Genomic DNA, 11,688 nt, shown 5'->3' with positions numbered 1-11,688 from the left:
CAACCCTGTGGGCCTTCCTGAAGTTTGCAGGAGCACACCCCTCCTTCCAGCCCACAGGGATGTGTATTCCCTCCTGCACCGCTGTGTGCCTGCAACGGTTACCAGATTTGTCGGTTTCGATCACAGGACTGCTGATCCCGCGGGGGACTGAGCCACAGTATTAAGTGGCTCCTCCTCTCCGCCTGTTCGTGGCAGGTTTGGTGTGCATGTGTGCAGCCCAGGCTGTGACCCCGGAAGAAGCTCCAGGCGAGTCGATGTGCCTGCGTGCCCGCTAAGAAGCCAGAAGTGCCCCTCCTCTCCAGGAAAGGCGCTGCGGTTGTTGAACTGGGCACTGGAGAGGGGCGCAGAAGCGAAGGCCTGGAAGGGCGATGCCAGCAATTGCTGGGGATGGGTGGGATCAGCCCGAGGGGCTTCGGTCACACCCGGGGCACGGCCAGAAGCACTGGATGTGCTCAGCCCAAGGTGCCCCATTACTTGTAGCCACCTTCCTGGCACAGGGTTTGTCCCGGACTTGAGGAGGATGACTGCTCTATTCGTACCGGATTTAATTAAATTGAAGGGAAGTTGGTTCTTAAAGCAGAATTTGTGAAGTACTGACCAAGCAGCAGCTTTTGCCCGTGTTTCCAGTTCTGGTGCCCTGCAGGTTCATGTGGAGGGTGGTGGTTGTCTGGATTTTAGAGCTGAATCTGTCTGGAGAGTCAGACAGAGTCACTGCTGACCGCAACGGGCTTTTCACATACTGCAACTGGGGTACGTACCATCGATACGGCAGCCGTAAACCGTCTCACAGGGAACCCGCACCTGCATAACCAGCTTGCCTTCCTCTCCCTTCCCTCCCGTCCCCGTTGCAACCCCACGTCAGTCGAGCCCTCCGGGTGTCTGATGAAGTGAGCGGCAGTTCACTAAAGCTTCTGCCTTGTCATGAGATGGGTTAATCGGAAAAGGGGCTCCCAGGCCCTCCTGACCTGGGGCCGCCGTAGCCCAGCACGGCTCTCCTCCGACAACGCTGATCACCCTGAGGCGCCTGCGGGAAAGGGCGTGAGGATCTGCCATCCAAGGCACGAGCCGCAACGCCCTTCTCCTTTCGGTGCTGAAACACCCAGGCAGGACGGAGCGGATCTCGCGAGGGCAGCCCCACCTCAGGGCGGGGGAGAAAGCAAGAAAGGGCTCTTGAGTTCTCCTGGCCCCTTTTCCAGCTTTCCAGCCCCTTGTCACGGCCGGACTGTCCATGTTCTTCTGGGCGGTCGAAGCCATGAGCTCTTCCTAAACGGGACAAGGTTTACAGGCGGCGGGAGCCCTGCTTGGTCATCCAAAGACGAGGCGGCCCATGTTTTTCTTAGCCAGCAAAGGAAGTGGCGGTAATCGGACGCCCCTCGGCCCCACTGGACTGTGGGCCTCCCTGGCTTTCTCTCCAATGCGCAAATCTCTTTGCCGCTGCAGGGCCCTGAAGAAGCACTGCCAGGCTCAGCTTCCACTGAGGGACCACCAATCCGCCACACCTTTTCCTCCCATGCCACACAAGTGCGCGTGCATGCACACACGCACACACACACAAAACAACAACTTTCCACTGTATGCATCTGCCCCAGCTATGCTCCTAGAAGCACCAGCATCTGCAGAGAAGGCTGCAACCAGGGTCTTGGTTGGCAAGCAGGACCTCTGAGCTTCTAAGCTGGGTAAACCTCCGTGATCAGTCCCTGAGTTGTGTGGGGGGGTGACCTCAGCCATCTCCAGAGCTCTTCCCTTTGGAACACGGGCGCGCAGTGTGCAGGCGTATGAGTATAAATGGGAAGGGGAGGCATCCTAGTGGTTCCCACACGGCCAGCCCCTGCAGGGTTAGCGTGTCCTTCCCTTTCTATTTCACGATAGAAAGCCCAGACAGGCCTCCAAGCCCAACCGCCGGCAGCAAAGGCTCATGGGCTTGAGGACAGACAACCCAGACCCCATTCTCTTAACTGCATAATCTGTGCGAGAAGAGGAAAGGGGACTTAAAACGCCAGAGCAAACATGCAGCCACAGATGAAAGCAATGTTTAAGAACAGGGCGCAGCTCAGCGTAAACATGTAGAAGGCAGCTCCAAAGGGCTCATCAGAGCAAGTCATGCAGAACTTTTAAATAAGGTTTTCAGGGGCTGGAAAGAAAAGGTCTGACGGCACGCCGCCGGGATGGACCTCTCCAGCTGCACAGTTTCTGCAATTCCACACATGCGACGCTTTCTCTGACCGCCTTGTTGTCTCTGTTGCAGGCAATGAAATGGTCGCCAAGGCCAGTTAGATGCCATGTCCTGTTACAATCAGTCCAGAGGCGCCTCGGTTTTTTTCCTAATGGGGATCCCAGGCCTAGAAGGCGCTCACTTCTGGATGGCCTTCCCCTTCTGCTCCATGTATCTGGTCGCTTTGGTGGGGAACATCACCATCCTCCTTGTGGTCAGAAGGGAGCCGAGCCTCCACTTGCCCATGTATTACTTCCTTTGCATGCTGGCCATCCTGGACTTGGTGCTGTCCACCTCCACCGTGCCCAAGATCCTCGGTATCTTCTGGTTCCACTCCCACACAATTGGCTTCAAAGCTTGTGTGATCCAGATGTTCTTCATTCATGGTTTCTCAGCTGTGGAGTCAGGCGTGCTGCTCGCCATGGCCTTTGACCGTTACGTGGCAATCTGTGACCCCCTGCGCTACACCACCATCCTCACCACCTCTGCTATTGCCAAGATTGGATGTGCAGCCTTCATGAGGGGCATTGGGTTCATGACCCCTTTGACCTGCATGGTGAGCCACCTCCCATACCGTGGGCCCAATGTCATTGCCCATTCCTACTGCGAGCACATGGCTGTGGTGAAGCTGGCCTGTGCAGATACAACACCCAACAACATCTACGGGATCACTGCCGCCACCTTTGTGGTGGGCTCGGATTCGGTCTTCATCGCTGTCTCCTATGCGCTCATTCTCAGAGCAGTCCAAGGCCTGTCCTCTAAAGAGGCCCGGCAGAAGTCCTTTGGCACCTGTGGCTCCCACATCTGCGTCATCCTGATCTTCTACACCCCTGCCCTTTTCTCCTTTTACACTCAGCGCTGGGGCCACAATATCCCTGCACATGTCCACATCTTCTTGGCTGACCTTTACCTTCTGGTGCCCCCCATGCTGAACCCCATCATCTACGGCATGAAAACCAAGCAACTCCGCCAGCAAGTGCTCAAGCCGTTCTTGCAACCCAACCTGAGTCTTGATTCCAGCTGTTAGAAGCCAGAGGGTGAGAAGGACACCTCCTAGGTGTTAGGTGTTCGTGTCTGTGTGTCAACATTCAGGTCATTTGTTGAAGGGTGCCTTCCACGTCTGGCCTGCGCCTCAGCACGTCAGCCGGCCTTTCTCTTCCACCTTTCGTCCCCTCAGAAAACTGGGAAACTTCAGCTCTAACAGAAAGCTTTCACGCTCAGCTACTAACACCTCAACGAATCTAGAAAGCAGCAGGACTCGAAGGATCCCTCTGTCAAAGATTTGCAGCCCATTAAGCTGCCAAAGACAAATGTAGGTGGTGCGACAGAGGATGGAGTTGGGCTGGGCTCGAACATTGCCCTGGGGCCTCTGTTGCATTGGACGCTTATGCAAAAGATGGCTTGGCCTCGGTCTCCGTTATAGGCAACCTTGTCAGGGTCAGTCTTTCCCTAGGGGGTGCCCTCCAGATACGTTGGCCATCCCAGCTGAGAATCTGGCGGGTCACAGCCTCAACGTACCTGGAAGATGCCTGTTACAAGGCCTGGAACGCAAGGCCAGCACCGTGAGTGGATCGAGGGCAGAGGTCCTGCTGAAGGGCTGACCTGCTGGGGGCTACCACTTGGTTTCACACGTTATTCCCTTTGATCGTCCCCTGCTAGGCCGCCTGGTACCCCCTTTCTCGCAAGAAGACACCAAGGAAAGAGGACAGAGAAGAAGGCGGCGGCAGCTAGCGAAACCCGCTGAGCGTTCTCGTTTCTAATAAACGCCGCTGGGCTCCGGAACGGGGAGCAGCTGGGCAAGTTGGGTGTCCATCGCTTTGGAGCAATGCTGGAGGCCGTGATCCAGAAACAAGGCTCTCCCTCCTCTGCTCCCCTCCCAAGCCCGCGATGCTCAGGGAGGGGGACGGGCCACAGGAGGGCACCCGCCGTGCTGCAGGAGGCCCCAATCCAAGCACAGCAGCTGGGCACGGCAGCTTCCATGCCGCTGGAAAGCAGGGCCATCCTGGCCGCCAGAGGGGCAGCCGTGGCTTCAGGGCCTGGGTCAGAACACTTCACCCTCTCGGTGGCTCCAGGCTCCGCTCGGCCCTGGCCCACGAGGGCTGGCGCAGTGGGGAGAAAGAGAGGAAGGGTGCCGCTGTCCCCTCTGCCCGCCCTGTGCCCTTGGGCGCCTCCTGGGGGAACCGAGGCATGGAGGAAGGGCCTCAGATTAGCAGCCTTGTAGGCTGCCCCACCGGTGCTTGGCTCTGGCGCCCGCCTCGGGCACGTCCTGTCAACAGACGTTCCTCTTCCAGATACAAACGCCACCCCACTGATCCTCGCTCGGGTTAGATTCCTCCCGCTGCCCAGAAACAGGCAGCCAGTCTTCCCACACAGGCTAATCTCAGGGAGCAGAACCTGGGTATTCCTTCGTGGCCCTTTGGCCAGTGTGGGGGGACCCCAGAATGTGGGCTAAGTCAGTAACCAGGATAGGCAGGATGTGCAATGGGGCCACACAGAGGGCTAAGCCACAATAGGGTGTGTCTGGTTTTGCTTAGGATGGTGCCTGAACCCAAACATGGTGGGTTAAAACCATCATTGACAGCAGAGAGTGCTGGATGACACACACGCATGCACGCACACGCACACACCCGATTGTGGCTTACTTAAACAAACGTAAAGCATGAGCTGAGTCAGTCTAATCGGGTCCTCCTAGCATAGACCTTTCTTCTGTGTAATCCGCAAATGATGGTTTGTATCTCACGTGTTCTATCAAGCCACCAAGTCTGCTGCTGGCAATAAACCATGGTTCATGCAGTCATTCAAAAACAGCAGGCGTGCAGCAACCCCCGCTTGCTCCTGAGCAGCCCCTGGGCAGTTAGCCCAAAGAGAAAAGCACTGACGTCCGCAAAGCCTGGTTCGTTCCTGGGGTGCCCCGAGGGTTTTTACTTTGCTCCTCGATGCCAGTTACATGGCCACCTACATTGTAAAGGTTAACCCTGGGCAGCTCCTGTCCACCTCCATAAAAAACAGAGTGAAAAGGTCCGTCCTGCCTGCTTCCACGTCCTTCTTTGTTTTGCAGTCGGCCTACGGGGTGGGAGAGGATTTCATTCGGTTCTGGGCGGGGGTGAGAAACCTGAGCTCAATCTGGTGGCCTCCGCAGCTGGGGACGAGGCCCCTTCAGAAGACCCCGGTGCCCCCTGACCCCGCCCGCTCTCCAGGTGCAGGGAGACCCCCTTGGCCGAGGCGCGAGGAGCACTGCTTGGCGGCAGCTCTTGGGCCGAGGAAGGCCAGCAGGACCCCAGAGGGACGGACGGGTGGACGGAGGAGCCTTCGGCCTTCAGCCACGCAGCCGGACGGGCACGCTGCTTCATCGCCTTTGCACCCTCCTTTCTAACCGGCTCTGATCAGGGCTACAGGGCAATCCGTGGGCGGCGTTCTCGGGCGAAAAGTGAAATTCATGATTCGCTACGGAATATGGGGACCAGGATAAATGCTGATTGGAGGGTCTTTTTAACTTTACTGCTTCCTTTACTCAGTTTTATTTACAGTACAATGCAACGAAGACAATTATCAAAAGAAGATGCACGTAATGCATCTTCCTATCAAAGTGGTTTTCCAACAAGTTTGCAGCTATATGGAAATATGGAGTGCTCGGTTCTTAACATTTTGCTAAAAGACCCTGGTGGCCTCTCGTGGAGCCTTGAAGACCGGGCGGTGCTCCTGGACCTGGAGGTTCGATGGCCCGTCGAGAGGTCTCTGTTAATGGGGGGGGGGGGATCCTTGATTGCCATTGTTAGAGAGAGACAGAGACAGAGAGGCAGATAGAGATAGATAGATAGATGGGGGAGAGAGAGAGAGAGAGAGAGATGATAGTTGATAGATAGATCAATAGAGATGATAGAGATTAGATAGATGATAAATGACAGAGATAGGCAGATAGATGATAGAGGTATAGAAGATAGATGATAGGTGACAGAGAGAGAGATAAGAGATAGAGAGAGATGATAGAGAGATATAGATAATGATGGAGATAAATGACATAGATAGATAGATAGATAGATAGATAGATAGATAGATAGATAGATGATGGAGAGATAAATAGGCAGGTAGGTGAAAGAGATAGATAGAAGGTGATAGAGATAGAGAGAAGATGGAGATTACAGAGAGAATAGAGAGATAGGTAGAGATAGATAATAGATGAACAGACAGATAAATGAGGGGGGGGGAGAGATTTAGAGGGAATTTTCCTTCTCAGTTGCTGTGTTCACAAGACAAATTGAACCAGGTCAGTTAAAGATCAGATCTAGCAAGTGCCTTTAGACGTATTTTCTTTCCCAAGCGTTTCATAGAAAACATGCATTGTGCAGACCCACAACATGGGTGAGTGCAGTAACCAAACCGGCTGTATTGTGCGAATGCAGCCAAATAGGATGGCTGGTGTGGGTCTTCCGGGCTGTGTGGCCGTCTTCTGGAAGTTTTGTTTCCTAACGTTTCGCCAGCATTTGTGACCGGCATCTTCAGAGGGGAGGAGCACAGACAGGAGCAGTTCTCTCTGTGCCCAGGATGATGTGACCCTGTTGTGGGTATTTAAAAAGATCAGCGAGGGTGCATGAAGGGTGTGTGTGTGTGTGGGGGGGGGGGGGTTGGGTTAATGATTGGCTGCTTGTTTTGGTGTCTGTATATGTGTGTATCTTCCTGGGGGTTAGGCAGGGTGTTTTCTATTGAGTTGTTAACGAGTGGCTGCTGAGGGTGATTAGCATGTTCGTTGTGTGAATTGTTCATGCGTCCTGGTGGTTGAGCTGAGTTCGTTGACCTTTTGCAGGCTGTATTTTTCAGGATTGGTAGCCAGGTTTTGTTGATTTTTAGACTCTCCTCTTTTTTATTGAAACTGTGCTGGTGTTTGTGAATCTCAATGGCTTCCCGGTATAGCCTGGTATAGTGGCTGTTGGTGTTCTCCAGTATCTCTGTGTTTTCAAATAGGATTTTGTGTCCAGTGTGCTTGAGAGCATGTTCAGCTACTGCAGATTCCTCTGGTTGCTGTAGTCTGCAGTGTCTTTCGTGTTCTTTTATCCTGGTCTGGATGCGGCGTTTTGTGGTCCCGATGTATACTTGCCCGCAGCTGCATGGTATGCGGTATACTCCTGCGGCGGTGAGGGGATCCCTTTTGTCTTTTGCTGATTTTAGCACTTCTTGCACTTTTCTGGTGGGTCTGAAGATTGTTTGGAAGTTGTGTTTTTCCAAACAATCCAATGGTGGTCACAGATGCTGGCGAAACGTTAGGACACAAAACTTCCAGAACACGGCCACACAGCCCGGAAGACCCACACCAGCCATCGTATTCCGGCCGTGAAAGCCTTCGACAATACGCAGCCAAATAGCTTCAGTAAGATTCATCAAGTTCGGCTCCCAAATCATCCTTTCAAGCCTTGCAGGACTCTCAAGAAAACCTGTTCTGGTAATGTAAGCTTCACACAACGCATGTAACATCAGTGTCACACAATATTGCTTTTAAATGGAGCATACATAGCTAACTCTTCCAATATTGATAACAGGTTGATGCATTTGACTGAGATTAAAAAGGAATGACTGAACTTGTGGTGTTATTATCTATCATTCATAATCACAATTAAGACTGCATTATTGATGGTTAATCAGAGCAAAAATACATAGAGCAATACAAAACTGCATCACCACGGCTGCAGCTGCAGACCCCCACATCTCACCATCTTCTGCACGCGTGTTAGCCCCAACTAGCACAGACCAATGGCAATGTCTGGGGCAATATTCCCCCTGCGTGCCCGCACAACAATTGCATGCCTGCACCATGCCCGCGCACGAGGCAAGGCAGAACAGCAGTGGCAGAACGCAGAGACCCGCAGAGCCCCCTCCCTGGGATTCAGCTCTGGCAGCGCCCTGAGTTGTAAACTGTCGCGGACCGCAGAGGAGAATTTAGGGGCCCGTAGCAAGTGTGTTTGAGGTCCCTGCCTATGCCACGAAGGGCTTTCTGTGCAATAACCACACCTTGAATGGCACCCAGAAGTGGTAGCCAGTGCCGCTCATGAAGCAGGGATGACGCACGGACTGATCCCAGTCTGCCTGCTCTGCCTGCGTCACTGCCTTTTGGACCAGCTGGAGCTCCTAGATGGTTTCAAGGGCAGCCCCTCGCAGAATCCATTGCAGTAGTCCAGTCATGAGGGGACTAGGGCACGAGTGATCATCTGAAGGACCTCCTGTCCTAGGAAGAGGCACAATTGGCGCACCAGACGGACCTGTGCAAAGACCTTCTTAGTCACCGTGCCACCGGCTCCTGAGCAGGAGCAGTGAGTCCAGGAGGATCCCCCAAGTTGTATACCAGTGTGGGATGGGGAAGTGCCACCCCGTCAAAGACCAAAGATGACCACTCCCCAGCTCCCCAGCTCCAGGGAGCCCAAATCATTACAGCTACTTAGCCTTGGCAGGGTTGAACCTGAGCCTCTTCCTCCCCGTGCAGACCCAAACAAGCTCCAGGCAGTGGGTCAGGACATCAATATTACCACCTGGACAGCTCACGGCTGAGATGAATTCCTCAGGGCCCTTACAGAAGAAAACTCCCTTTCTGAAGAGCTTACAAGAGGCGTCTGGCTTGTCTCCGGGCCCAGGAGAGCGTGTTGGCTAATTTCCTCTGCATTTCTTTGCTCCGGGCAGTGTAAACAATGGGATTCAAAACAGGGGGAAAGATGAGATAGAAGTTGGCCAGAAGAATGTGAGCTGGAGGAGACACCTGGTGGCCAAACCTGTGGATCAGGGAGGAGACTGCTATGGGGACGTAGAAGGCTAAGATGGCACAAATGTGGGAGCTGCAAGTGCTAAAAGATTTGAGTCGAGCCTCTGCTGTGTCCAAATTCATCACTGCCCGGAGGATCAGGACGTAAGACACCCCGATGCCCAGGGAGTCGATGATGAGGATCAGGAAGCCAATTACCATGCCATAGATATTGCTGACGGAGGTGTCCTCGCAGGAGAGCATGGCCACAGCCATGTGCTCACAATAAGAGTGTGCAATGATGTTGGTGTGGTAGCGAGTCAGTCTCCTCGCAAGCAAAGGAAGGGGAGAGATATAGAGGAAGCCCCGCAGGAGAGCTGTCGCCCCAATCTTGACCACAGCCGAATGGGTTAAGATGGCCCTGTGTCTCAAGGGGGCACATATCGCCACATAACGGTCATAAGCCATAGCAAGGAAGATCCCCGATTCAACTGTGGCGAACGAGTGGATGACGAACATCTGGAGGAGGCATGAGTGGAAGCCTATCTCCTTGTGGTCGAACCAGAAGATGGCCAGCAGCTTGGGCAGGGTGGAGGAGGAGAGCACCAAATCAGTGACGGCCAGCATGGAAAGGAAGAGGTACATGGGCTGGTGGAGGCCAGGCTCCGCCTTGATGAGGAAGAGGATGGTGCAGTTCCCAAGCACGGCCATGATGTACAGGGAGCCAAAGGGGAGGGAGAGCCACGCGTGGACCGCTTCCAGCTGAGGAATGCCCGTGAGGAAGAAGGTCGATGGGCTGAGACAGGCGTTGTAGAAAGCAGGCGTCATGTCATCCGCGCCTCCCAGGGCAGACCATCATTCCTGCAGCTGGGAACATCAGTACGTGCAGAAGAGTTATCGAGTTCTCTTTCTTTGTGTGCCTGTTCAACAGATTTATAGCGCCACCCATCTAACCGCCAGCGAACAATAATTAAAACATAATACAATTATAAAACAGGTTTAAAAGAAGGGGCAAAAGCAGGTCCCAGTAACCACCTTGTCACAGGGCGACGGGGCTCTTTTGAGCTGGAGGTGCATCTGGCTTTGCAAGGGCGGCAACTGACACGGAAAACAAGGCGGTGGGGGCTTTTGTGCTCGTTCCCGTTGACAGCGAAGCTATTTGCAACCAGTATCTGCAACCGGCATAGGCAACCCACTCCCGGTGTTCTCCCGGTTCCAGGTTTCCTCCTAACTCCCTCCCATGGACTATCCCTCCCCCGTCTCTCCTGCTGCCCCCTTTCCCGCCTCCCCTCCCTGGTCTCTGGGCTTGTCGAGGGAGAGTGGAAAGAAAGGAGGGGCCGGGATTTTGCTGCCGTGTCTCAGCGTGGCTTGGCCTCCTCCTGGAACCGCTCAGCCAAACGCCTGCTACCTCCCCGTTGGGGGAGAACCTCTCTCGGGGTCTTCTGCCCGGTCCTTCTCCAGGGACCGACGAACCCCTCCTTTCGCCTTGGGCCTTGGGCGAAGATGTCGTCTCGCTGGGTCTTCACCTCCCTTCTTCCAGGGAAGCCGCCCGTGGGCCTTCCTTCTTCCTCCCCAGGCAGGGACTGAGGACTGCTCTGCACACGCCTGTATCGTCGCTCTCCAACTTTCCTCTCCAGCCAGTTTCGCACACTCTTTTCTCTCCTCTCCCCCCCCCCGCCACTCTCCAACTTTGGGTCAGACCGGCATTACGTCCCCCAGCAGCTGAGGAGGTGGGTGTCCCCCAGGGCCCCGGTCCCCAACGCCTCTATGCCAGGCTGGGCCAACGGGGCTGCTGCGTCTACATCTCCCCGGCCCCCGTGACAGCCCAGCTGCCCTTCAGCTGAGCTTCTTCCCCCCGCTCTCTCCATCTGCTGACTCACGCAGCAGAACAGCAGCCAGGCCAGGCCAGGCCAGGCCAGGCCACCAGAATCCACACGCCGCACACCTGTCACACGCAAGCCCACCCGAACGCCGTCAACCCCAGTTTGGTTGGGGCAAAGGCCAGCTCTTGTACCTCCATACACTTCCACCAGTGGGGCTGTCCGTCTACTCAGCCTCATCCTGGGAGGTGGGTTGCGAGGGTTCTTTGCTTTCCGAGGACTGGGCGCAGCACAGCGTGGCAGAGCTGTACCCAACACACCTCCCCCAGCAACAGACTCCTGCTCTCCAGGTGATGTTGCCCTGTAAATAGGTCTTCGATGCTCAGACCTTTAATACTTAGTCCAAGCAAAACCTATGAGTCTGCAAAGTGGCAGACCGCCTTCGCCTCCTCCCAAGCGTTCTTACTCTAGTCGGGATGAGGGGCTGCCTCAGGGTGGCGGTCCCTCCTCCAGGCACTGCTGAGCTCCAGGCGCCAGGCAGGACTCCGCCAGGATGGGCCGCTCCCCTTAACTTGTGGTCCTGGCCGTTGACTGACCCTCCCCTTGCCTGCTGGCAAGAGCTGCCGGGCTTCAGAGGTCACCTCCGCTTCCCTGTCCGCAGGCCGCTGGCTCATCGCCTTCCCTCCCACGTGCTCTGTCTTAGCTAGGAGGCGGGGGGGTGGGGGGGCTGCCTCTGGACTTCAGTCCTTGGAAACATGGGGTGTGGCTGAAATGTCGCAGGCAGCTGGAGCGCCGGCGTGGATGCTTGTGAGTGAATGCGTGAATGGATGAGGGAGATGGGGCGAGAAGCTTTTCTGCCCGGCCGCAGCTACTCTTTCCAAGCAGACAGCAGCCCCACCTTCGCGCCCCGACGTGGATACAAGGGGGATCTCAGG

General features: G+C 55.1%; 2 protein-coding genes across 2 annotated transcripts; one reads left to right on the top strand and one right to left on the bottom strand.

Annotated features, from left to right (window-relative positions):
- The first annotated feature begins 2,324 nt into the window (after window positions 1-2,324).
- Window positions 2,325-11,189, top strand: LOC148216019 (olfactory receptor 52P1-like). The gene is made up of 2 exons (XM_088140352.1): window positions 2,325-3,184; window positions 10,967-11,189. The coding sequence occupies exons 1-2, from the start codon at window positions 2,325-2,327 to the stop codon at window positions 11,118-11,120; spliced, it is 1,014 nt and encodes a 337-aa protein (XP_087996478.1). The 3' UTR covers window positions 11,121-11,189.
- On the bottom strand, window positions 8,796-11,399 carry LOC148216018 (olfactory receptor 52M1-like). Its single transcript, XM_088140831.1, has 2 exons — window positions 11,220-11,399; window positions 8,796-9,800 (listed from the first exon to the last, which is right to left on the bottom strand). The coding sequence occupies exon 2, from the start codon at window positions 9,759-9,761 to the stop codon at window positions 8,796-8,798; it is 966 nt and encodes a 321-aa protein (XP_087996957.1). The 5' UTR covers window positions 9,762-9,800; window positions 11,220-11,399.
- Between the last annotated feature and the right edge of the window lie 289 nt (window positions 11,400-11,688).

The sequence above is a fragment of the Python bivittatus genome, unplaced genomic scaffold (genome assembly GCF_059951505.1).
Source record: "Python bivittatus isolate LINGU-HERP-01145 unplaced genomic scaffold, Pbiv_v1 ctg000340_np1212, whole genome shotgun sequence".
Taxonomy (NCBI): domain Eukaryota; kingdom Metazoa; phylum Chordata; class Lepidosauria; order Squamata; family Pythonidae; genus Python; species Python bivittatus.
This window is presented reverse-complemented; position numbering and strand designations above follow the sequence as displayed.